This window comes from Prenolepis imparis, unplaced genomic scaffold, assembly GCF_030444845.1.
Source record: "Prenolepis imparis isolate NDT839.2.m4 unplaced genomic scaffold, iyPreImpa1.0 SCAF_14, whole genome shotgun sequence".
Classification (NCBI taxonomy): Eukaryota; Metazoa; Arthropoda; class Insecta; order Hymenoptera; family Formicidae; genus Prenolepis; species Prenolepis imparis.
In genome coordinates this window covers 4,686,736-4,714,421 of record NW_028141172.1, presented here as the reverse complement: position 1 = coordinate 4,714,421, position 27,686 = coordinate 4,686,736, and the positions used below count along the sequence as shown (strand labels likewise).

Here is a 27,686-nt window from a genome sequence, read left to right as displayed (position 1 = left end):
CGATCGATTGTCTGCATAACGTTATGCAAATCAATCCGAAAAAAAATTTTGCCTTTAGTCCGCATTGCTTATATGAAGGACTTCGATTGACTTACTTTATAGCCACAGATGCCATCGAGGAGCGTCTAGAAAGCATCCTTTATTTAGATTCGTATAAGGGTACGCTTATAGATTACTATAGGCGAAGGATTATAGATCCATACAAGGTAAATAATTCTGATACATTTTTGCATTAAACAATAAAAATAAATAATTGTGGAAAAGGAGTCAAAATTTGCATGCCAGACTTTAAAAAAATGTAAAAACAATTATCCAACGAAAACTTTGCCACTCTGAAAGATTAATTAAGCGATAATAGCAATAAAGAAAAAAATCTTTTTTTACTGACAAATAGATTCGTTACTTTGACACATCTTACATTAGACAATACAATACAATCTTTTAATGACAAATCTTTTAACAAAATCCAGAAAATTTGCTTATCGAAATTAATTCTGACTCTTTTTCAATTTAGATTAATTTGAATAAAGTAACTTAGCAATTTTTAAAAATATAGCACACACACCCACACACATACACACACATAAAGATTATGCCTGCAGGAATATAAATTTTATGAAGTTAATATATTATAAATAATAAGGATCTAAAAAGACATGAAGATCTCACATTTCCTTTGATATTCTCGATTCTAGATTCAAATAAAGGATGAATTTACATGTTGGATTAAACATCAAAAGAGTTTAAAACATCATTCGGCACTCGAATGTTTAAACATTTTCGACGATCCTATCGAGACATTAAATAGCATTAACATAAGAATAAAAAAAGCGGTAGGAAATTATATTCGCGAGCCCGTGAAATTACACGTCAGAAGAGATATTAACTTTATTGCAATGACCACGCATTGTTTCAAAGTTCAAAATTTACCAATTTCAACGACTGCTTCTGAAAAACAAAAGCGCAAAAGCTGTAAGCATACCATCTTTTCATGTTACCTTTTTTAAATATTATATTATAAACCCTTTAATAATCTAATTTTTTAAATCATTTGTCAACAAATTATATTTTAAAGACGTATTTTATTTTGTAAAGGACATACTTTAAATGTTCTGTAAATTAACGGATACTCGCGGATATCCTAAGAAACTTTAAATGTTAAAAGTTTGTCGGAATTTCTTTTTGTCCAAAATAAAATAAAAATAATATTCCTTTGTATTCCGAAACCTTTAGAAACACGACAGAAAAAAAAAATATATAGTAACTGCTATAAATAAATTGTCACGGCATAAAGTATGAAAAAGACACAGTTTTAATACTTGGATACCCATACATTGATAAAAATTTAAAAAATAATTTAATTGACGAAAAAGTTAAATTTAAGTCAAATGAAAATTGTTAATAAATGTTTGAATTTGATATAAACGTGATTCTATTTCTTTTACCGCTTTGCTACTTATTTCATCTTCAACAGTCTAACATTTCATCAAAATGTGTTTAAGCAAATTATTTTTAATACTTGAGAATATGAAATATTATACAAATTCTCAAAGATAAAAATTTAAAAAATAATTCAATTGACGAAAGAGTTAAATTTAAGTCAAATGAAAATTGTTAATAAATGTTTGAATTTGATATAAACGTGATTCTATTTCTTTTACCGCTTTGCTACTTATTTCATCTTCAACAGTCTAACATTTCATCAAAATGTGTTTAAGCAAATTATTTTTAATACTTGAGAATATGAAATATTATACAAATTCTCAAAGATAAAAATTTAAAAAATAATTCAATTGACGAAAGAGTTAAATTCAAGTAAAATGAAAATTGTTAATAAATGTTTGAATTTGATATAAACGTGATTCTATTTCTTTTATCGCTTTGCTACTTATTTCATCTTCAACAGTCTAACATTTCATCAAAATGTGTTTAAGCAAATTATTTTTAATACTTGAAAATATGAAATATTATACAAATTCTCAAAGACACTTGATATTTTATACGCAAAATCTGATTGCATTTCCGATTTTATTGATATAACTTGACTACTTTTTGCTGTTTTCAATATCTCAATATTTTTTTTCAGTTTTCTGTCAAAAATTAAGGATGCACGTGAGCAAGTTTCCCTACGAGAACTATACTATGTCGCTGTTCGTGTTGTTACCTGCTTCATCAATCTCAAATAAATGGATGATCAAAAAGGATATCACCAACGCTGATATTTCCGCTTTGATTCAACGACTGACAACCAAGAAAGGAATGCGCATGTTGTGGAATCTGCTACATGATAATATGTCATCAGAAGATAATACAGACCTCCTGACATGGCCGATCTTCGAGATGGAAAAAGATCTGGAAATCCGTGACCTGCTGCAAGTACTAGGTGCCGAGGATTTGTTGAAGGTCGAAGCGATTGATGTGGACAATGGCTTCACGTGTTTCAAAGCCAGTGTGCGTCCTGGCAATGTCGTGCACCGTTCTCGCGTCAAGGTCACGGAAGAGAACATCGCCGCAGGTGCGATCACCTTGATCTACAGCGGACAAGAGCACTCTTCGAACCGTATCAAATACCGTAAGGTGAATTACAATCATCCGTTTGTCTGGCTGATCTATGACAGACTGAATCAAAGTATCGACTTTGTCGGTGCTTTCAATAAATTTGCTAAGCCCGATTCTTAAGATAGATGGTCGTAGGAAAATTGAGTTCAGGAGTAGACGAGTAGACGACATACGCTATGAAACGGTGATGAGTAAGACTAGGTGCATACTGTCGACTTTTAATCGATTAAAGTTGAATCGAGCGTTAAAAAGCTATTAATTATTATGAGAATGCAAATAGTTTCATCTACTTGATATCGGCTAAACTATTTGTCCATTATAAAATAGTTGATGCTGCTTGACATTGATTAAAATATTTAATTTAGATGTAAAATAGATAGTATGCGTCTTGGATAAAGTAATTATTCTTAATTCTTTATCGCATTTAAATATTACTATTTCATAATTTCTTACTTTTTTATCTTTTTTTATGGTCCAATATTAACAGTGAATTCAGTTGGATCCACTGATGCATATTAATGTTATTGCACACACAATGGCAAAATAATTGAAAAAGTAATATAATTAATAATAAGAGACAGTATATTATTGTTCAATAAGAAGAGTTGATAATAACTGTATTATTATGAATATCTTGCTGTTTTTATTATTCTATTTTAAATTTGTGTACGATAATTTAATATGCACCAGTACGCACTAGTGCATTCAACTAAATTCGCTATAAAAGATTCAATGGACTTCTATTTTTATCATATTATACCTAAACTTTATATTAATATATCTACTTAGTTATATTTTCGTAATTGTACCACAATGTATGAGATTACGTACATTTATATAATAATAAATTCTGAAATTTAACATTAAAATCAAATAATACGTTTTGATGTTTCTTGTGTGTATCTATTTGTCTGTGTGTGTGTGTTTTATATGATTTTAAAAGACAGATTTTCTTCCGTTTATGATGAAATATAAAGCGAAAAGCAGCTTCAGATTTAAAAATTGTTTAAAAAAATTTCAGATGAAGAATTGTCAAGAAGAATTAATGATTTCATACTCGGTTCAATCTTCCACAAAAAAATTATATCCATGTATTGATAATTAGCAAAGATAATTAAGAATACGCGGGCAAGATTACAATTGCTAAATAATATTGCGATCAAAACTACTAAATAAAAGAATTGTGCAAAAAGAATGAAATAAAACCTGGAAACATTTTTACATAAGGGTAAGTACAAATATTCTTGTATAAAATTTTAATTAAAATGTAATTTTGCAGTTGTTTTATCGAATAGATAATGATATAAAATATGCACTGCTACACAAATATTTTTTTGTGTTATTATTTTTTAATTTATATATTGTTGTCAAGTCAATTTACAATTCAATTGTAGAGTGGCCATCACTTTGTGCGCCTTGAAATTCATTATATTCGAATAGTCACGACTTTTTTTTCGAAATCTCTTAACATTAATTGTATTTTAGTGAATCGTTTCGAGTTTTAAATATACACAAAAGAAATTTAATTTCAAGATATAATCTCGTCAGCGTATATGCGACGGAAAGTATAATGTAATAAATAAAAGAATTAGATAAAAGTATTGCACAATATAATTTTTTTATTTTGTCACAAATTAAATTTTACTTTCAAGTTTTACCAATAATAAAATACATGAACCTCGAATTTGAAATTTTTGTCTATTTATTCATTTATATTTATAATACATTGTTTATAATATATTTTTTATATATTAATATATTATATATTTATAAAATATAATGAGATGCCAAATATTTTTATAATTATATAAATTTTATAAATAAATTCTGAATTTTTTACATCAAAATCAAATGGTATGTTTCATATATATATATATATATATATATATATAATGTATGTACCTGAAAGTGTATGTGTGTGTGTGTATGTATTCGTACATTATTTCTGTATGTTATGATCCTGACAGTAATGTTTTCCTTCGTCAAGGATGAAATGTAAAGCCAGAGAACGGCTTGAGATTTGAAAGTTATTCAACAGAATCACAGACGAAGGTATATCGAGCGGACGAAATTATTTCACACTATAGATTCAATTTTCCGTAAAATAAAATCACGCCCGAAATCAACGATAATTAATAATACGTGAGAGAAAATAAGTGAGAAAAGAAAAATTGCTAAATAATATTGCGATAAGCTATTAAATAAAAGAATCGTGCGTTTTCGCGTTTATCTGTGCTTTTGTCGTAATGAATTTAAACGTGATAAATAATTATTCAGATCAAATGGAATTCCTTGAGAAGACTGAACAGGATATTGATTTCAAATTGAAGAGTAAGCTAAATAATATTGCGATAAGCTATTAAATAAAAAAATTGTGCGTTTTCGCATTTATCTGTGCTTTTGTTGTAATATATTTAAACGTGATAAATAATAATTTAGATCAACCGGAATTTTTTAAGAAGGCTGAAGAGGATAATGCTTTCGAATCGAAGGGTAAGCTAAATAATATTGTGATAAGCTATTAAATTAAAGAATTGTGCGTTTTCGCGTTTATCTGTGCTTTTGTTGTAATGTATTTAAACGTGATAAATAATAATTTAGATCCAACGGAATTCCTTGAGGAGGCTGACAGGGATGATGATTTCGAATCAAAGAGTAAGTCCTAAGATTTTTGTATAAAATTATGTAATTTTGCAGTCTATTTGTCGATAATGATCTAAAGTATATGTTAAGATGCTAATATCCTTTTGTGTTATTATTTCATATATTGTTTGAATTCACATTTGGATAAAATTTAGTGGCCATCACTTGGTGAGTTTTGCATTACGTTAGATTCAAATCGCGTACTTTCTTCGAAATCTGCTAGCATTAAGCATATATTAGCAAAATGTATCGAGTTTTAAATATACACAAAATAAGTTTAAGATACGACCTTGTCAGCGTACACGGCGAGAAGTATATCTAAGTAAATGAAAGAGATAGATAAAATTATATTACAGAACATAATTTCTTCATTGTTACAAATTAAATTTTATTTTCAAGTTTTATCAGTAATAATCCATCTATCTCAAATTTGTTTACTTCACTTGTCGGAAATATAAGTAAAATACTGGTTTTTGAGTTTGTATTAGACAAAGGTATTAGTTTAATGTTCAAATAAATTCATTTTAGAAAAGGTAAAAATACATTTGCAAATTACCTTTACTTTTTTTCTTTCTATTGTAATTTTATGTATATTGTTGATCGTATTGCAAGTATAAAATTGAAAGTAAATGTAATAAAATTTATCTTTACATATGCTAAATAATTGAATGAATAAATTTCGATACATTGCATTGCATTTAACGTATTTTTCATTTATATATATTGTTAATTGTTATAATTTATTAATTAATTTTAATTAAAAGTCATTATAATTGAATTTCTTTCTTTTTGTAATATTTTTTATTTTTTCTATTAAATTTTTTTTTAACTTTTATATTTGCTAGATTTTAGAATGAAGATGAGGCGTTTCAAATTTGCGATGCAATGTCTGCATCAAATGATGCAAATCAAGCCGCAGAGAAATGCTGTCTTATGTCCGTATAGCCTGTATGATGCACTTCTCATAATTTATTTAATGGTCAGTGATGACATTGAGAGGCGCCTAAGACGCATTCTTTATTTACCAAATTCTAGCAAATCTGAGTTGATAAAATATATTAAAAAAAAATATGACACGGAGGTAAATAATTCTTACGCATTTTTGCAAAAAAAAAAAAAAATGATACATACAATAATGGAAAAACATTCAAAATTTGCATCCTAGATGCAATATATAACATTACACACACACACACACACACACACACACACACACATGTACGAACAATTTTATCGAACGCAAACTTTGCAACTCTAAAAGAGTGGTTTATTAAGCGTTAATAGCGACATAAAAATACAAATATAATTTTAAGAGAAGTACAAAGTTTTCGAAATTCTTTGAAGTCTCAAATTTGTTATTGAGCAACCTTTCAATGAATAGCTTTTTAACAAAATACAGAGACGTAGCTTATTGAAACATTTTAATACATCTATTTGTTTATTTAAATGAATTTAACTAAGGTAATTTAACTATTTATTAGAGCATATAATACGCACACACACATAAAATAATGCATATAAGAATAAAACCTTTAATAAAGCGATTTAAAACTGACAAAATTTTTTTTATTTGGAATAAATGAAGTTTTTACTCTCTTATATTTTTTTTCTTGATATTTACAGTTACAACAATATTCAAACTCACGTTTTGATATGAATGACTGTCATTGTTGGCTTAACAAAGATACAGGATATTTTGAAAAATTTAAGCAGAGTTTTCATTTCGACACATGTGTGAAAGTAAATTTTAACGATTCTCCGTTCGAGGAAATAAGCAACATTAATCAATTTATTGAAATAGAAACGGAGGGGCACATTTCTCATCCCGTGCAATTAAACAATTTGTGCGAAAATATGGAACTTATATTGACAAATATACTCTATTTCGATCAACAAAAATTCGAAATTTCAACAGCATTGATAACTCCTGACAGACGAAAGCGCAAAAGCTGTAAGCATGCTATCTCTTTATTTTAACTCTTTTACTTACCATAATCTATATAATAATCAAACTTTTTCAATTAATCATAAACAAATTATATTTTGTGAACATATTTTATTTTGTAAAAGACACCCGGCTTTAATTATTCTGTCAAATAACGAGTGCCTGGGTGTCTTAACAAACTTTAAGTATTAAAAAGATGTTGGAATTTTTTTTCCACTTGAAATGAAATATAAATATAATACCTTTGTACTTAAAAAACTTAAAAGACATAACGGAAAAGAATATTTAATGTGCAGCAACTGCTATAAAAAAAATTATCACAGTACAATGTATGAAAAATTTGCATTTGATATTCCGGATATTTATTATAATTAATAAAAAAATAACAAATAATGAATTGACGAATGGTTTAATTTGTAATAAATGGTAAATTTTAGAATAATATAAACTGTTGCTAAACGTTTGAAATTGTTAAAAACATTAATCTTGTAATTTGTTTTATTTTTTATTTTTTAATACTAAATTAAAATGTGTATATTTGAAAATGTTTTATACTCAATAACCAAATGTATTTCCGATTTCATTGATTTATCTATTCTGACCATCTTTTGCTGCTCTTCATATTGTAAATGTTTTTCTGTTTTCAGTCTTCTGGCACGATTTTAGCATGCACGTGACCGAATTCCCCTACGAGAGTGGTTACACATCGCTGTACGTGTTGTTACCTGCTTCATTAATCAAAGATAAATGGACGATCAAAGAAAATATCACCGACACTGATATTTGCGATTTGATCAAACAAATGGCCAATATTCCAACCTCTACGTTGCGGAGTCTGCTAAATATGACATCAGAAGGAGATGATACAGGCCTTTTGACGTCAGAAGATGATAATGCAGACCTCTTGACATGGCCGACCTTCGAGGTGGAAAGAAATCTGAAAATCCGTGAACTGTTGGAAGCTCTAGGCCTCGAACAATTATACATGCCCGGCGAAATCTATATGGGAAGTTCTTGTAGAGAAACCAGTGTGCACAAGGCCGAATTTCTGCACCGTGCTCATGTCAAGGTCACGAAAGAGAACACCCTCGCGGGTGGAATCAACGTGATCTACACGAAACAACAGTCCTTACAGAGGAATATTAAGATAGGCGAGGTGAATTGTAATTCTCCATTCATTTGGTTAATCTATCACAAGGAACTTCACGAAATCTTCTTTATCGGTACTTTTAATAAATTCATCGAGCCCAATTTCTAAGATGTATAAAAATTAATTTCAGAATTACATGATTCAGTTATACACCATAAAACATACTAGAGTAACAGATTTAGTTATATAGTTAATACCAAATAATGTAATTATCAAAGTTATATTTTTTTCCTCTTTCTCGATTCAACCATTTTGTCAATTTGAGTTAATGCATTATATTTGTTTAATATATTTTCTAATATGACCAACTTCTGTTAATCGTATGTAGCTTAATAAAATAAATTAATTTCTTTATCATTTAAAGTTAATGTTTGTGTGCCATTAAATTTTTCGATTTTTGGAAATCGAAAAAGAGAGAAAATCTCGTAATCTTCAAAAATCTTCTTGAAAATATATTCTATTATATGTATGATTCTCTGGTAAAATTTATTCTTCCATTGGAATTTTATTGTTATATTAATTTCTTACTTTTTTAATTGACTGGAGGAGAAAGAAGAATGTAAAACACAGTTTCCATTAACAGACACCGATTGTCTGTTGCCATAAATGATAAATTTTGATAAAGCAGTGAATTAATATGCACTGTGTATATATGTAGGGTGATTTACAATCTTTATATTTTATAAGCGTGTTCTGCATGTGAAAAAGAATCAGAAATTCTAATGCAAAAACGTATACATGTATAAACGTAATTATTTATAATATACTTCATAAATATGTCATTAACTTTTTTTTTTAACGGAAAATATATATTTGGAACTAGAATAACCACTTTTAAACTTGAACTTGTATTAATGCGTATATTATAAGAACTTCAAGGTCCAGGCGAAGAAGTTCAAGCGAAAGAACTTCAAGAAATCTTTTTTATTGGTGCTTTTAAGAAATTCGACAAACCCAATTTCTATGTTAAAGAATAGTATGAAAATTAATTTTAGAATTAAACGTCAATTATACATTATGAAACGGACTACAGTGACAGATTTAGTTAAGTAGATATTCGGAAATGATGTAATTATCAAAGCTATATTTTCTCTCTTTCTCGATTTAACTTTTTATCGATTTGAATTAAGATGCATTATATTTTATTTTCTATTTATTCTATTACTAACTTCTGTTAATCATATGTAGCTTAATAAAATAAATTAATCTCTTCGCCCCTCAAAGCTAAATGTTTGCCATTAAATTTTGGATTTTCGGAATTCGTGAGAAAGAGAGAAAAGCTCGTAGTCTTTAAAGATCTTTTTGAATATATTTTATTATGTGATTCTCGTAAATTTATACTTGCATTGGAATTTTATTGTTATATTAATTTCTTGCTTTTTTAATTGACTGAGGAGAAGAATGTAAAAATAGATTTCATTAAAAGACACTGATATTATTTTCTGTTGCCATAGATGATAAATTTCGATAAGGTAATGAATTATTCACTGCATAAATATGCAGGGTGTTTTATAATCTGTATACAATATTTTATAAATGTGCTCTGAAGATGAAAAAATCAGAAATTCTAATGCAAGAATATATACATGTATATACGTAATTATTTATAATATACCTCATAAATTTTGAACGGAAAATATATTTGGGACCGATATAACCATTCTCATAATTGAACATTGTATTAATAATATGCATATATTATATACATATGCATTTAAATAATGTTTACAAAATTTATAATAGTATTAATTGTGCAGTGCTAATAGGAAATAGAATGTCAAATATGCTTCATCATGTTTGTAACTAAGTTTATTGTATATAATTTTGTCATTTAGTTTATTATTAATTTTTCTATTAATTTTGATATTAATGCTGCCACAAATAGCAATTCATACTTATTTTCTTTCAATAATATATTATTTTTAAATCATCTGTTCATGATCCTCTTCATGAATTAAACATTATCAGATTCGATGATAAAAATTTGATTCTTCGAGCTAAATAATTTTATTAAATAATTATAAGCAAAATAATTTTACTGATGAGAATCTGCTGCCTGGTAGTTGCATGCATCTTGCATATATTAAGATGACAAAAGACAACAGTAATGCGATTAAGTTCTAGCTGGAAACTTTTATTAATAACGCCAATAAAAAGAATAATGTAATAGTTAAATCTATCATAAATCGGCGAAACAAAGTATTCTGCGAGCAACAAATACATCGTCGTGAATTACAATTATTCGTTTTGTCTGGCTGATCTATGACAAACTGCGTCGAAGTATCCTCTTCGTCGGTGCTTTCAATAAATTTGCCTAGCCCGATCGTTAGGATGGTTGTATTAAAATTGCATTCAGGAGTAGACGAGTAAACGACATACGCTATAAAACTGTTTATGAGTAAGAGTAGGCGCATACTATCGACTTTTAGTCGATTAAAGTTTGATCGAGTGTTAAAATAATTTTATCGACTTGATATCGGCTGGCTAAACTGTTTAGCCCATTAAAAAATAATTGATGCTGCTTGACATCAATTAAACAATTTAGTTTAGATGTAAAATAGATAGTATGTGTCTTACCTAAAGTAATTCTTATTAATTTTTTTATCACATTTAAATATTACTATTTCATAATTTCTTGCTATTTTTTTATCTTTTTCGTGGTTTAATATTAATATCGAATTTGGTTGGATTCACTAGTGCGCACATTAAAAGTTATTGCTCACTTTACTTGACAACAATATATAAAATAATAACACAAAATAAATAGTTGCGTAGCAAAATATACTTTATCATTATTTATTCGATAAATCAATTACTAAATTACACATAATTTTGTAAAAGAATCTTTGAATTTTTTAATTAATATTGCGTATTTCTGATTTATTTTCAATCTTATATAATAGCAAAACAGGAACAAACGCGTGGACCACGTGCATAAATATTTTTTTTTAATCTCTTTGCAATATCATTTAACAACTGTAATCTCGCTCCCGTTATTAGTGTTATTTAGCGTTGCCGTGAGATGTAATTTTTGGACTAGTAGTTGAGAGAAGAATATGAAATAATTTTATCCTCTTGGTAAATCTTTGCTTAAGGTTTTCTTGTACCAGTTTCAAATCTGAAACCGTTCTCTAGCTTAATTCTTTATTATAGATTGATAACTATTCTATCAAAATTATAACATGTATATACATATACACACGAATACAAACACACTCGCAAATACACATTAACAAAACATTAAGAGATATAATTTGATATTAATGTCAAAAATTCAAATTTTATTTATAATTATATAAATATATGTCATCTCACATTTCGTGATACAATTATGAAAATATAAAAAAATAGATAGACGCCTATATAAATATATATATTTATATAGCGTCCAGTAAAAAAGTAGTCACAAATTCAACGATTCTGTTAATGTTGAATCTTGAAAAAGAAGATATAAATCAAATATATAAAAACATTAATTATATTCCAATTAACTATAGCAATATTATAGTAAAATTAATAGTGTTAAAGACATCGCATATGGTTCACATATTTAAGTGAGAATGATACATTTAATTTTGTTTTATTGCAACTCTAAAGAAATATGAGTTTTTTTTGTTTCATAAATTCATAAATTTAATACATGCACACATTAAATTTAAATGACCAAACGATTATTTCATTGCCATCCAAATTTGTAACAGAAGTTGTTTATAAAGTATATTGCGCACAAAATATATGATGCAAGTCAATTCAATTGATTTATAAATATATGCTTACATATATTTACTAACATGTCAAACTTTGTTAAATATGTAACAAACTTTTTAACAATATGTTGATTATATTTTCAGCAAGTAAAATAAACGCAAAATTCGAAATTAGTCGACAATTATTGATAAAATTTAATAGTAATATTTAATACTTAATAATGAAGAAATTTATATTCTGCAATAATATTATATGAAATAAATTAATAAATTTCTAAAAATCTGACATTTATTGGAATAATGTTTCTGTCGTTTACATTGTAAAAGTGTCATAAAATTGAATTTATTTTATATATCTGTGTATACCTAAAACACGAAACGAGAGATTCTCTAAAATATAGTTAATCCAAGCAGAGACTTTGAAATAATGTACGCGACTTTATTCTAAATCTAACAAATCGCGATGCTCGCTATGCAATGTTCACTAAATTATATCAAAATGTATAAAATTATCAAAGAACAGTATGTTAAAAAATAATATAACACAAAAAAAATTAGCGCTGTATATGTTAACTATCTGTTTGTGAAATCGGAATTAAATTTTTTGTAAAAGATTTTTTCTCGCCGTTATTCATCTTTATATCTTCCAGCTTTATTTTAGACTATACAGTAGCAAAATCGTGTCAAACTTTCTCTGCTGTTTGTATCTCGATATCATGTAGCTGCTACTTTTATTTATTTATATTATGATGAGACATACGTGTATGTTGTTGTCGAATGTAATTTGTGCGCGAAAAATTGAATCGGATCTGACTTAAATCTTTTGTACGTTTTCGTCGTCTAAAATTTTTCTATACAAATCTAAAGCTGCCTTTTGACTTGGTCTTACCATCCATGAATATTTTAATAGAACAAGTTGGATAGAATCGTCAATGTAAAAAAAAAGAACTGCAGAAAATAGTTACTTATTTTCTTATTTTCTTATTTATGAACTGCGTTTAACTGATTGTGCGGATTAAGCATAATTTTCTGAGTTGTCTTTTAAAAAATCTTTGAAAGATTCGCAATTTTGTTATATCGTTTACGATAAAAGAATTATGCATTTAATTAAACTTTGTTTAATACCTAACAAATTCAAACAGTGCTTCACTTATATTTCCAACAAATGGAATTAACGCAAAATTTTTCGATAGATTTATTATTAATATAACTAAAAGTAATTTTTAATGTTTAATAAAAGAATAATTACAATCTACAGTGGTTCTATTTAATTCTAACGTTCTTTTCAATATAGTTTCTGCAATGAAAGCTGAGGAAGTATTTTAAAATTAAACTTATTGTGTATATGTTAAAGACGACACAATTCACTATAATATAGTTAATACTACCAGATTTCTTCAAAAATTACGTGAGTCTAGAGTATTTCAATCTAACAAATTGCAAGACTCGTCAAGCGTGATGGCTACTAAATTACATCGAAATACAATGGCAAAGTAATTTAAAAAAATAAGAATAATAATTAATACTGAGAGCTAATATATTATTATTGTTCAATACAAATAGTGATAATAATAACTCGTACTATTATAAATTATCTTGCTGTTTTCATTACTTATTTTATTATAAATTTGTGTACAAAATTTTCTTTAATGTGCACCAGTGCGCACTAGTGCATCCAACTGAATTCGCTATAAGAGATTCGATGGATATTTTATCTTTGTCATATATTATACCTATGCTATATACCCATATACTTATATAGGTATCTATTTATTAATTTATATTTTCATAATTGTACCACCATGTATGAGATAACGCATATTTATATAATAATAAATTTTGAAAGATATTAAAATAATACGTTTTGACTTTTTTGTGTGTGTGTTTTATATAATTCTAAAAGATAGATTTTCTTTCGCTTATGATAAAATATAAAGCGAGAGAACAGTTTCAGATTTGAAAATTGTTTATAAGAATTTCAGATAAAAAATTATTATAAGAACTTAATGATTTCATATTCGGTTTAATCACCCGCAAAAAAATTATATCCGTGTATTGATAATGATTAGCAAAGATAATTAAGAATACGGCCAAGATTATAATTGCTAAATAATATTGCGATCAAAACTATAATATAAATAAAAGAATTAAATAAAACCTGGAAACGTTTTTATATAAGGAGAAATATTCTTGTATAAAATTTTAATTAAAATGTAATTTCGCAGTTGTTTTGAATAGATAATGATATAAAATATACGTTGCTACACAATTTTTTTGTGTTATAATTTTATATATTGTTGTCGACTCAATTTACATTTCGATTAAATTTAGTAGCATTACTTGGTGGGCCTTTCGATATATTCGAATAGTCATGTATTTTTTTCGAAATCTTTTAACATTAACTATATTTTAGTAAATTATTTCGAGTTTTAAATATATACAAACGAAATTTAATTTTAAGTCTTTTTTATACTCTCGTCAACGTACATAACAGAAGGTATAATTTAGTAAATAAAAAAATTAGATAAAAGTATATCGCAGAATATAAATTTTTTCTCCATTGTTATACAAATTAAATATTACTTTTAAGTTTTTTATCAATAATAATCCATCAACCTCGTCTTTGAATTTTTTTTATCTATTTATTAATTTATATTTATATTTATAATATATTTGTATCCCGATATAATATTTTTATAATTAAATTTTTTAATAAATTCTGAATTTTTGACTAAAATCAAATAATATGTTTCTTATAATATACAATACGTATTTGAGAGTATGTGAATGTGTCTGTGTATTCGTGCGTGTTTATTTCCGCATGTTATGATCCTGACAGTAATATTTTCTTTTGTCAAGGAGATGAAATATCAAGCCAGAGAACGGCTTCAGATTTAAAAGCTTTCAGTTTGAAAGTCAGTAAAATCACAGACGAAGTTATATCGAGCGGACGAAATTATTTCACTATAGATTCAACTTTCCGCGAAGAAAACCACATCCGAAATCAACGATAATTAATAATCGGTGGAACAAAATACGTGAAAAGAAAAATTGCTAAATAATATTGTGATAAGCTTTAAATAAAAGAATTGTGCGTTTATCTGTGCTTTTGTTGTAACGTTTTTAGACAGAATGAGTGAGAATTTAAATCAAGCAAAATCCGCTGAGAAGGCTGAAGAGGATAAAAATTTCAAATCGATCTGTAAGTCCAAAGATTTTGTATAAAATTATGTAATACTGCATTCCATTTGTCGAATTGATAATAAGCTGAAATATACGTTAAAAGGCTAATATTTTTTTCTATTATTATTTCATATATTGTTGTAAATTTACGTTTGGATAAAATTTAATGGCCATCACTTGAGTCATGCATTACGTTAAATTCGATTAATCGTGTACTTTTTTTCCGAAATCGACTTCTGCTAGCATTAAGCATGTATTAGCGAATTATCAAATTTTAGACATACACAAAATAAGTTTAAAATATGACCTTGTCAGAGCGGCAAAAAACATATTTGAGTAAATAAAAGAGATAGATAAAATTATATTGCAGAACATAATTTCTTTATTGTTTCAAATTAAATATTACTTTCATGTTTCACCAGTAATAATCTATTTATCTCAAATTTGTGTTTATTTTATTTGTCGGAAATATAAGTAAAATACGGTTTCTCGAGTTTATATGTACAAAGTTAGGTATTAGGCAAATATATTCATTTTAGTAAACGTAGGAATACATGTGCAAATCTTTTTTACTTTTTTTCTTTCTATTGTTTTATGTTTATTGTTGATTTTATCGCATTGCGATAAAATTAAAAGTAAAAGTGTAATAAAATTTATCTTTACGTATGCAAGATAATTGAATAAGTGAATTTCGACACATTGTTTTTGCATTTAACGTATTTTTTATTTACATATATTGTTAATTGTTATAATTTATTAATTAATTTTTATTAAAAGTTGCATTATAATTAAATTACTGTTTTATTGTAATATTTTTTATTTCTTCTATTTGATTGAACATTTTTTTTTAACTTTTATATTCGCTAGATGATAGAATAAAGATGAGGCGTTTCCAGTTTGCGCTGAAATGTCTGCGTAAATCTTTGCATTTCGAGGAAAATATGGTCTTATGTCCGCATAGCCTGTATAATGGACTTCTCATAATTTATTTAGCGATTAATGGTGACATTGAAATGTGTCTAAGACAGATTCTGGATTTAGCAGATTTTACCAAATCTGAATTGATAGATTATGTTTGGTATATAACAAAAAAAAAGGTAAATAATTCTTACGCAATTTTGAATAAAATGCTACATATAATAATGGAAAAAGATTCAAAATTTACATTCTAGATTATATAAAATTATATAAAAATAACTTTATAACTTTAGAGTGGTTTTTTAAACGGTAATAACGATGACATATAATTTTAAGAAAAGTGAAAATTCTTGAAATTCTTTGAAATCTCAAATTTGTCATTAAGCAATCTTTTAATGAATAGCTTTTTAATAAAATACGGAGATTTGCTAATTGAAATATTTTGACACATTTGACTATTTGTTCCTTTACGTTAATTTAAATGAAGTGATTTAATTATTTATTAGAATATAACACACACACATACGATAATGCATATGAGAATAAAACCTTTAATAAAGCGTTTCAAAAATGACAAAAGTTTTTTAATTCGAATAAATGAAGTTCTCACTTATATTTTTTCTTGATAGGTTCAGTTAGATAAATATGCAAAGAAGAGTTCTTCTTATTATAAGGATTACTGTTTTTGTTGGGTTAAAAAAGATACAGAATATTTTGAAAATTTGGAGAAGAGTTATCCTTTCACATGGTCAGCACGAATAAATTTTGTCAACTCTACGCACAGAAAAATAAATATCATTAATAAATATATGAAACTTTATACAAAGAACATTTGTAATCCCGTGCAATTGAACGAAGACAGCAAAGACATGGAATTTATATTGACAAATATATTTTGTTTTAATAATAAAAGATTCGAAGGAATTTCAACAGCCTGTCACCCTGACGCACCAACAGTATCGACTTTTCTTAACAAACAAAAGCGCAAAAGCTGTAAGCATACTATCTCATTATTTTAACTCTTTTACTTACCATAATCTATTTAATAATCAAACTTTTTAAATTAATTATAAACAAATTATATTTTGTAAACATATTTTATTTCGTAAAAGACACGCGGCTTTAATCATTCTGTCAAATAACGAGTGTCTGGGTGTTCTAACAAATCTCTTTAAGTATTTAAAAAGTGTTTGAATTCTTTTTTTTTTATTTGAAATAAAATATAAATATAATATACTATATTACTTGAAAAACTTAGAAGACATAACGGAAAAGAATATTCGATGTGCAGCAATTGTTATAAAGAAATTGTCACAGTACAATGTATGGAAAATGCGCATTTGGTACCCGGATACCCATTCATTAATAAAAAATGAAAAATTATACCTTGTCAAATGGTTTAATTTGTAATAATTGGTAAAAGAATAATATAAATTGCTGCTAAATGTTTGAAATTGTTAAAAATATTAATCTTGTAATTTGTTTTACTTTCTATTTTTTTAATACTAAATTAAAATATGTTTAATCAATTTAGTAATGTTTTATTTTCAATAACTAAATGTATTATCAATTTCATTGATTTCTTTATTCTGAACATCTTTCTTGCTGCTCTTCATATTATAAATGTTTTTTTTTTTCTTAGTCTTCGCTCCCGAATTTGAAATGCACGTAAGCGAATTCTCCTACGAGAGTAGTGACACATCGCTGTACGTGTTGATACCTGCATCATCAGTCGAAAATAAATGGACGGTCAAAGATGATATCAACACCACTGACATTCTTAAATTAGTTCATCGATTGTACACCACTGAGAATGCTTGTAAGTTGCGAAATCTGCTACATAATAATACGACATCAGAAGATGATATAGATCTCTCGACATGGCCGACCTTCGAGGTGGAAAATAATGTGAACATCCGTGAGCTGTTGAAAGCTCTAGATGCCGAACAATTATTCATGCCCGGCGCAATCTATCTGGGAAGTCGTAGTAGAGAAAACAATGAGCACGTAGCCAAAGCTGTGCATCGTGCTCGTGTCAAGGTCACGAAAGAGAACACCGTCGGGGGTGGAATCAACGTGTTCTGCACAGATCAAGTATCGTTACCGAGCACCGATATAGTCGGAGTGAATTACAATTTTCCGTTCGTCTGGTTCATCTATGGGAAGGAAATTGAAGAAATCTTCTTTATAGGTTCTTTTAATATAGAACCCGAGTCCAATCTCTAATTTAGATTGCCGCATAAAAATTAATTTCAGAATTAAACGAGTCGATTATAAGAAACGGCAGTGACAGAGGCATAGTTATTGGAAAATGATGTAATTATCAAAGCTACATTATTCCTCTTTCTCGATTTAACTTTTTATCAATTTGAGTTAAGATGCATTATATTTTATTCTCGATATATTTTATTACAGAAACTTATGTTCGTAATCATTGTAGCTTAAGAAAATAAATTAATCTCTTTGTCATTCAAAGTTAATGTCTGCTTGCCATTAAATTTTGGATTTTGGAATTCGAGAAAGAGAGAAATGCTCGTAGTCTTCAAAAATCTTTTTAAAAATATGTATATTTTATGTGATTCTCGTAAATTGGTTCTTGCATTGGAATTTTATTTTTATATTAATTTCTTGCTTTTTTAATTGACCGACTGAGAAGAAGTATGTAAAACATAGTTTTCATTAAAAGACACTGATACTATTATTTATTGCCATAGATGAATAAATTTCGATAAGACAGTGAATTAATATGCACTGCATACATTGAAAAAAAATGATTTAATTATTCAAATAAATATATATATTGCAATACTTTTTCATACATCATTTATTTGAAACTAACATTATTAATTTGCCGTGAAAAAATACTTATTTGATGTAAGAAATCTTTTTTCAAAACAGATAAATATTTACTTGTTTCAAATAAATATGTAAAGAGAACTATTTACATGTTTCAAAGAGAACTATTTACTTGTTTCAAGAGAACTAGTTACTTTTTTCAAATAAATATGTAAGAGAACTATTTATTAAATTAAATATTTATTTGAATTTACAATAGTTTTTTTCAATGTATATATGCAGGATATTTTACAATCTCTATACAATATTTTATAAGCGTATTCTGCAAATGAAAAAGAATTGAAAACTCTAATGGAAAAATGTATACGTAATTATTTCGTATTATTTAGCTCATAAATGTCATTAACTTATTTTTTTTAACGAAAAATCTATTTGAAACCGAAATAAACGCTCTCAAAATTGAACATTGCAATGCGTATATTATACATATGCATAATGTTTACAAAATTTATAATAGTATTAGTTGTGCAGTGGTAATAGAGGAAATAGAATGTACTATCTTCTTCTCTCAAATATGTTTAATCATGCGTTGTAATAAGTTCATTTTATATAATTTTGTCATTAATTTTATTATTAATTTTGCGATTAATAGTGCCATGACTAATAGCAATTCAAACTTATTTTTTCAATAATATATATTAATTTTAAATCATCTATGTTCATAATCCTCTTCATGAATTAAACATGATCGGATTCGATGATAAAATTTTGATATTTTTTGAGCTAAATAATTTCACTAAATAATTTTGCGCTAAATAATTTCACTTATGAAAATCTGCTGCTTCGTAGTTTTATGAATCGTGCATATATATGTATCAAGAAGACAGCAGATAATGCTATTTGGTTCTAGCTCAAAATTTTTATTTATAACACCCATAAATAGGAAAATGCAGTTACGTCTATTATAAATCAACCAAACAAATAAAATATTCTGTTGAGTGTAACTATATCTTTACTGTATGTCTTAAATTGCGTTGTTTCATTTGTGGTAAGGAATTTGTTCATTTCCGGCGGCAATGAATCTTTTCCTTATTAGAGATGAAACGACTCGATTTAATAAGACATACAATGAAGATATCTATTACACTCAACAGAGCACTTCGTTTGCTTAGCTGCTTTTTATATAGATGTAACAACAGCATCCTTTTTATTGGCGTTATCAATAAAATTTTCGAGCTGGAACCAAACAATATTACACACTTCTTCAATTTAGTTTTAAAATGTAATAATGCAGGAAAATGTTTTAAGATCATACAAGACATTCTGTAAGTTTCAATTTCTAAATATAAAATAAATAATAATTATATAAAAGCTTAATTTTTTATACAAAAATGTATATTAAAGTTTGTATTTGTATTTAAATTATACAATTTTTGTGTTAATTAAATTTAGATGTTATTAACTTATTGCACGATTGTATTGCGATAGATAAATTTTTTACATCCATTTTCATTTATCTTATTCTTCAAAATTCATACTTACAATATGTAATATACCATCTATTGTATAAAAAATATCATACAGCAAATTCTAAATAATGATATAATATATTAATATAATTTAAAATAATATATAAAAAAAACTCTATATGATGGAAACAAAATTTATGCGAAAAAATGTTTCAATTATTAGCAAAATTTATTTTTGATGAGAATAGACGATATTAAATTTATAATTTATTATGTTTGTCATACAAATAACCGAGTTTATAAATGTATGGACTGTAGTTTTAAAGCAATAAATCTTAAATAAATAATTTAAGTTTCTTTATTTTTATAAATATTACAAATGTTCAATAGATAATAAATATGTTGATTATAATTAATCATAAATCAACTCTATATTTATATGTCTTCAAATTTTTTGTGTGCATTTTTCTTTAACTTATTTATATAGCGTTAATCTTTTTTTATAATAGACTTTAATTATATCGCAATTACAATAATCTTCTTCATCTGCTAAAGATTGATATAATTGTAAATAAAATTTTAGCTTTTATTTGACATGTAAAACGTTCTTTTCATATATTTTCTTTTATATTGTCTTTATAATATTTGAAAAAACTATAAAAACTCTTCTATTTAATTTACACATATGCTTATATTTAATAACTATATATAAATCATTTTTAAATCTAACAAAGATGACGTGTGTTTATGCGTGTGTGTTAAATTTGTCCAAACAAAGACTCATCTGTACAGAATGAAGAGATCAAAATAACAAAATAGAATATAGAAGGATCTTGAATGAAAAGAATGAACAGGAGTACAAAATTATTTTATACCTGCAACTAGGCACTCTATAAGTTGTTCTGTTAGTCAGTTTTAATAACATATAGTACAATATTAAATAATATCATCTAATTAGCGAATTCCCGAGAGTGATTCAGCTATCATGTGTATATTTTCTTCTTATATATATATATATATATATATATATATATAATAGAATTATATATATAAAATATATAATAGAATAAACTCTACTTTTATACCAATTCTGGTTTGTTTTTTTAATTACATATTAAAAAAGGACAGCGTTTTAGTTTTGAAAAAGTCTTGATTTAACATCTATTTTCTAGTTACTAAAAACACTGACTTAGCATTCTTCATGCCACATGGTTACAATAAAAATTAAACTTATTTATATATTCTTATTAAATATGAAAATATAAATACATATAAATAAATATTAGATCCGTAAGTATCTTCAAAAATTATTTCGAAAAATTTTACACATAACGTTCTTAGATATCGAAATATTCCACGGATGTGCGCAGAAATTGAAATAATGTTTCACATAGCGAGTTTCTTGCGCAGGAATCGTCGTTAGCCAATCAGAAACCGTAAACTAAAATGTACCTAAACAATATAAGTGACTCTTCCCAGCCAGAAGAACCATTTCATCCAAACAACTCGTTGGAACAACAACAAACTCGTTGGGCAACTCTCATAAGTTCAAGGTTACACTCGAGGTAGTTTTGCGATTGTATAAATCATGGATAAATTATACACTATGGACCAGCAGGAATAGAAGAATTTTTAATTCGTGAGTTCAAAAATATTTGATAAAATCACATAATTTTGGCGCAATTTTATCGAATAGATAAAAATTTTAATAAAATATTCTTCGCCAAACACACACACACACACACATACACACCAAGTACAAGCTTTTTATACTAATATTTTATATAAACTTATTAATTTATACTCTCTCATGCATTTTAATGGTTATCATTTAATTAGATTTGCAATTGGTTAGATTCAAATATTTCAAAATCACGTGCTTTTTCTCGTATTATTAATATTGATTCTAATTCTCGTTTGGTATTAATTTTATATATAAGATATGCTATAATTTTAGTTCCTAGTGTATGTTATAAAGTTTAAAGAAATATATATTTGAATGTAATAATTTTTGATAAACTCATTTTGTTAAATAAAAATTTTTTTATCGTTAATTATAAAATATTATAATTAACTTCCTCCGATAACAAATAATATAACCATCGATCACGAATATTTTATTCATCTTGCTTTCTGGAAAAGACAGACGATTCGACCTTCTCTTGCGATTTCGTTACATATGATTCAAAGTTTTTATGTAGCCATATTAGTAAACAAAGGTAGACAATATCTTTCATCTCTATAGTGTTATGTACGTTGTTATGTTAAATCTCGACCTTCTTTATTTATCTTTCAACTGTCTTTTAGTACTGATTTTAACAGACATATATATACATATTTAATCAAAAATTCGATTCGTAAAACTATTTGATAAAAAAGTTAAGGGATAAAGAACCATTTTTCAGTATTTTGTAGCTAATTTTTTTCTCTTTTTCTGGACAATTATTAATATCTTAATAAAGTTTATATCATTCTAAGTCACATTAGAGGTATAACAATTTTATATTTTATAGTAATATCGATTTTATATGTTTATAAAAGTATATATGTAAAATTACATATTTATTAATAATTATTATAAGTAATATGCATACATTTTTTTTTACTTCTTTTTATACAAATAAAAGTTGCCAGCGAATGTTGAAAACTTTTACTATACGTATATATTTCCAATTCTTGAGAAAGTTATTATATAAACGTTAATCTATTTTCTTTTATAATTAAATTATTATTTCTGCATTCGTATATAAGTGAGAGTTTCAAGTTTTGACAAAAGTATATAAGCATTATATGATATCGTGCATGATTACATTGAAAGTCGCCACATCATAATATTATCGAAAGAAATTTCTCGAAAATAATCAGCATTGATTGAAACGATAGAAAAAGATTCGTTTTTTCACGCACAATATACCTTTCAAGATAACAACTTTATAATGCCTATAGAAAGCCTACATGACTAATGTAAACATTTTCGCTTATTGTATTTCAAGTTTAAAATTAAATTAAGAATTACAACAAAAATAAATCAATACATATAATTGACATGCAAAATAATTGTTGAATGAATTCCACACTGAAGAAGTTCCTTGCATTAATTTAATTGCGATGAGATTAGTATAATTAATGTAACATATTATCTGTAATATCTATATATGCTTACTGCGTTTCTTAGCTTAATTTTCTTATTTGTCTTTTATTTAGCAGTGTCTCAACATAGAAAAAAATATACGTTTCCAATTCGCCTTTGAATGTCTGAGAGAGAAGAAAAAGAAGCTTAACCAGCCGATGCAAATGAGAAATTTTAGTCCACATGATGGTCCATTATGATGGTTTATCTTGCATCTAGTAGTGATACCGAAGAACAGTTGAGAAAAATTCTCCATATGTCTGAGGATTATGCGAAAGCTTAGTCGATATCATACTACTCAAAGGAGATACAAAAAAATGTAAGTAAACACTGTATTATATCGAATCACATTCTCAACGTATGTCAGAAATATGTCGAAAACATTTGTGCATGATTTATCGTCACATTTGCATATCGAAATTCTTAAGATTTTCATAAACAATGTATCTCAGAATTGTGGAACTTTAAAAGTTATTGTAAGAACTCAGCAAAATAGTTGACCTTTCATTGTACGATAAATGAATAATAAGATAATTAATTTTTTAACATTATATACAGATTTTTGCTTTTTAGAAACTAATAAGTAATAAAAATAGATTTGTTCTCTAGAAAGTTTTGTATAAAATGATATAAAATTGACTGTAACTGAACGAAAACTGTCTCATAGTAAATAATTTATTAAACGGCAAAAATGAAAATTTATTTTTAAGCAAAAGAAAAAAAGCCTAAAAATGCTAAAAATTGCAAAATTTTGTCATTAAAAAATTTTTGTATAATAAGTCTTTGAAACAAAATCTAATATCATAATTATTTTATTAATACAAATAATTCATATTAAAATACATACATAAATTACTTGTGTAAGTTAATTTAGTCATATTAAAATATTACATAATAAAATATAGTATAATATAATGTAACATAACATAAAATAATATAATATAAAAATAATATACTATTATATTAATATATTATTATATTAAAATAATATATAATAATTCTAATTAAATATATGTATATTAATATATACATATAATATTGTTTTAAATAATAAAAAGTGAGAAAAGCCCTGCGTATTCTATAAATACGAACGATAGGACTATATGTCTTATCAGCTTTATTTAATCCACAAAAATGCCTAACGTTAGATCCTTCCACTTCTAAACTTAAGATAAAAATTAATGAAGTGAGGAATGAGATGCAGGATTGCTTATCTCAATGCATAAATTTTAAAAGTTTAACTGCAAAAATACTGAATTTATTTTGTCGTCTGTACTTTGTTTCGGAGACCAATTTCGACATATTCCTTCTGACTATCTGCAAAGAATTTTTTTGCGAGCACCTAGAACTGGTAAACGATATTATTCATTTTAATATTATTTTACTTACATATTTACATAAACTCTATTTAATCAAGTCCCATTTAATACAATTTTTTTTCAATTAATTTTAATTAATTGAAATGGTAATATATTTCAAAATATTTTATTTGGTATATGAAGTTCAACATTAAATTTTATAATATTAATATTGTTCTGATCAAAATTTTATAATAAAACATTTATGATAATTGGCTTCTTTATATAATATTAAACATACACACATTTTTCTGTATAGACCCACATATTTTATTCCTAAATTTTCAACATATGATCGAATTGTCATTATGCAAATATATTTTTATTTTAAGAATGCAATAAGCTTTATATTAATTTTCAAAAATCTTTAATGAAAAAGTCAACATGCTGCGTCAAAATATTGATAAGCCAACAACCTACTTTGTCTTCTATTTACTTTTACCTCTTTTTGTTACATTATAGCTAAAAAAAAATTTTTTTTTTAGTCATATCTCCTGTACGAGGCATGTTCGTGACCGAGTTACCACTTCTAAACAATCTGGACCAGTCGTTATACATCTTATTTCCGGCTGAGAAGTTATTTTCTGAATTCAATACCTGGGAAATTAATAAAAACATTTTTGGATTAATTGATAGATTGTCGTCCGAAGATGGAATTAATATATTCTTCGTAATGTGCTAGATGACCACAATATGTCATTAATAGAAAAGACAATAGAAGAATGAAAATAATATTGGAACTGACGAAGCGAAGCTAAATGATTTCACTGATTAATCAGCTAAAAAAAATTTTTTTTTTTTTTAGTCATCTCTTGTACTAGGCATGTTTGTGATCGAGTTACTACTCTTAAACAATCTGGACCAGTCGTTATATACATCTTATTTTCGGCTGAGAAGTTCTCTTCTGAATCCAATGCCTGGGAAATAAATGAAAACATTTTGGGATTAATTGATAGATTGTCGTCCGAAGATGGAATTAATATACTTTGTAATGTGTTAGATGGTAGCACTATGTCAATAGAAAAGACAACAGAAGGATATACTATATATCCAAATATGTTTAATTTGGAGGAACAATTACCCATTAATCTCCTGTTAAAAAACTTAAATATAAAAAATATATTGCAATCCGCGACCAAGCGAAATTAAATGATTTCACTGATTAATCAGTGAATTCGTTTAACTTTGCTTGGTCGGATTGCAATATATTTTTTATATTTAAGTTTTTTAACACTAGATTAATGGGTAATTGTTCTTCTAATATAAACATATTCGGATATATAATACGTCCTTCCATTGTTTTTTCTATTGATGCTCAACTACTATCTAGCACATGACGAAATATATCAATTTCATTTTCGGACAATATTCTGTCAATTAATCCTAAAATATCTTCATTTATTGCCCAGGTATTGCTTTCAGAAGAAAACTTCTGAGCCGGAAATAAGATGTATAATGACTGCTCACGATTGTCTAGGAATAGTAACTCGGTCACGAACATGCCTAATAGAGGAGATATTTGTAAAAAAAAAAAAAAAATTATTTTGATGTTTAAATTGTGCAACAGGGTACCGATCGGCAATTGCTTCTCTAATTTGAACATATTTGGGTATATAACACTTTTACTGATTAATCGGTGAAATCATTTAGCTTCGCTTCGTCGGTTCCAATATTATTTTGATGTTTAAATTCTGCAACAGGGTACCGATCGGACGACAATCTATCAAAATATGCTTGGCGCAATAAATATGTTTCTCACAAATGACAAAACGACAAACTTTATAACATTCTATCAACGTACCGAAGGTACTCAGAAAAATTCATTCGTTTGGCTGATCTGTGACAAATTAAAATCTATTATGCTATTTATGGATGTTATGCATAAAAGTCCGGATTTGCCAATAAATAATATTTTACTGCGCGCACACACACACACACACACACACACACACACACACACACACACACACACACACACACACACACACACACACACACACACACACACACACACACACACACACACACACACACACACATACACACACTCGTTCTTCAGTTTAATTTTAAAATATAGTTAAAATAAAATAATAAAAAATTTTATGATATAATATAAAATAATTTTTGTAAGTTTTAAATTTCAAAATATACATATATAATAAATAATAATTATATATATTATAAAAGTTTAATTCTAAACACATATATTATATATTAAAGTATTGTATTTATATTTAATTATACATTTTTCGTGTTAAATAAATTTAGATGTTATTATAAGATTGCACGATTATATTGCGATAGATAAGTTGTTGACATCCGTTTTATTTATTTATTTTATTTTTTTAAAATCACACTTACAAGTTGTAGCATATCATCAATTGCATAATAAATGTCGTAAAGCAAAATCAAAATAATGATATAATTTTTTGTATGTTGGTATGATTTATTATAATATTTTTATACGATAAATACTAAAATAATTTATGTGAAAGAATGTTTCAATTGTTAGCAAGTTATTTTTGATGAGAGAAAACAACTTTAAAGAATTTAAAATTTAATATGTTTATCACAAAAATAACAGTTTATAGATTTAAATATACATGTATGAAGTATAGTTTAAAGCAATAAATTTTAAATAAATAATTTATATTTATATATTTTTATAAATAAGGCAAATGTTCAAGATCAATGCATAATGTACATTATGTTAATTATAATTAATTATAAACTTGATTTTACATTTATATTTCTTTAAAATTGTGTGCATAATTTTCTTTGCTTCAACTTATTGCTATACCGTTAAAACTTTTTCAGTAATGGATTTT

The 27,686-nt window shown here is 26.3% G+C and overlaps 2 protein-coding genes and 1 long non-coding RNA gene across 4 annotated transcripts; all 3 read left to right on the top strand.

Moving 5' to 3' along the window:
- The first annotated feature begins 4,609 nt into the window (after positions 1 to 4,609).
- On the top strand, positions 4,610 to 8,672 carry LOC145945266 (serpin B13-like). Of its 2 annotated transcripts, XM_083054153.1 has the most exons (7): positions 4,610 to 4,715; positions 4,837 to 4,890; positions 4,999 to 5,052; positions 5,161 to 5,214; positions 6,048 to 6,283; positions 6,826 to 7,153; positions 7,795 to 8,672. In XM_083054153.1, the coding sequence occupies exons 2-7, from the start codon at positions 4,842 to 4,844 to the stop codon at positions 8,403 to 8,405; spliced, it is 1,332 nt and encodes a 443-aa protein (XP_082910279.1). In that variant the 5' UTR covers positions 4,610 to 4,715; positions 4,837 to 4,841; the 3' UTR covers positions 8,406 to 8,672. The 2 variants fall into 2 exon arrangements, with proteins under 2 accessions (XP_082910279.1, XP_082910278.1); XM_083054152.1 differs by having other exon boundaries at positions 4,610 to 4,890.
- A 6,262-nt stretch (positions 8,673 to 14,934) lies between these two features.
- On the top strand, positions 14,935 to 18,620 carry LOC145945426 (leukocyte elastase inhibitor-like). Its single transcript, XM_083054419.1, has 4 exons — positions 14,935 to 15,206; positions 16,055 to 16,284; positions 16,735 to 17,098; positions 17,748 to 18,620. Exons 1-4 carry the CDS (start codon positions 15,137 to 15,139, stop codon positions 18,329 to 18,331), a joined length of 1,248 nt encoding a protein of 415 aa, XP_082910545.1. The 5' UTR covers positions 14,935 to 15,136; the 3' UTR covers positions 18,332 to 18,620.
- A 3,247-nt stretch (positions 18,621 to 21,867) lies between these two features.
- LOC145945475 (uncharacterized) lies at positions 21,868 to 25,921 on the top strand. Its single transcript, XR_014426861.1, has 3 exons — positions 21,868 to 22,009; positions 23,575 to 23,819; positions 25,344 to 25,921. It is a non-coding gene; the product is annotated as an uncharacterized LOC145945475 (long non-coding RNA).
- The last annotated feature ends 1,765 nt before the right edge of the window (positions 25,922 to 27,686 follow it).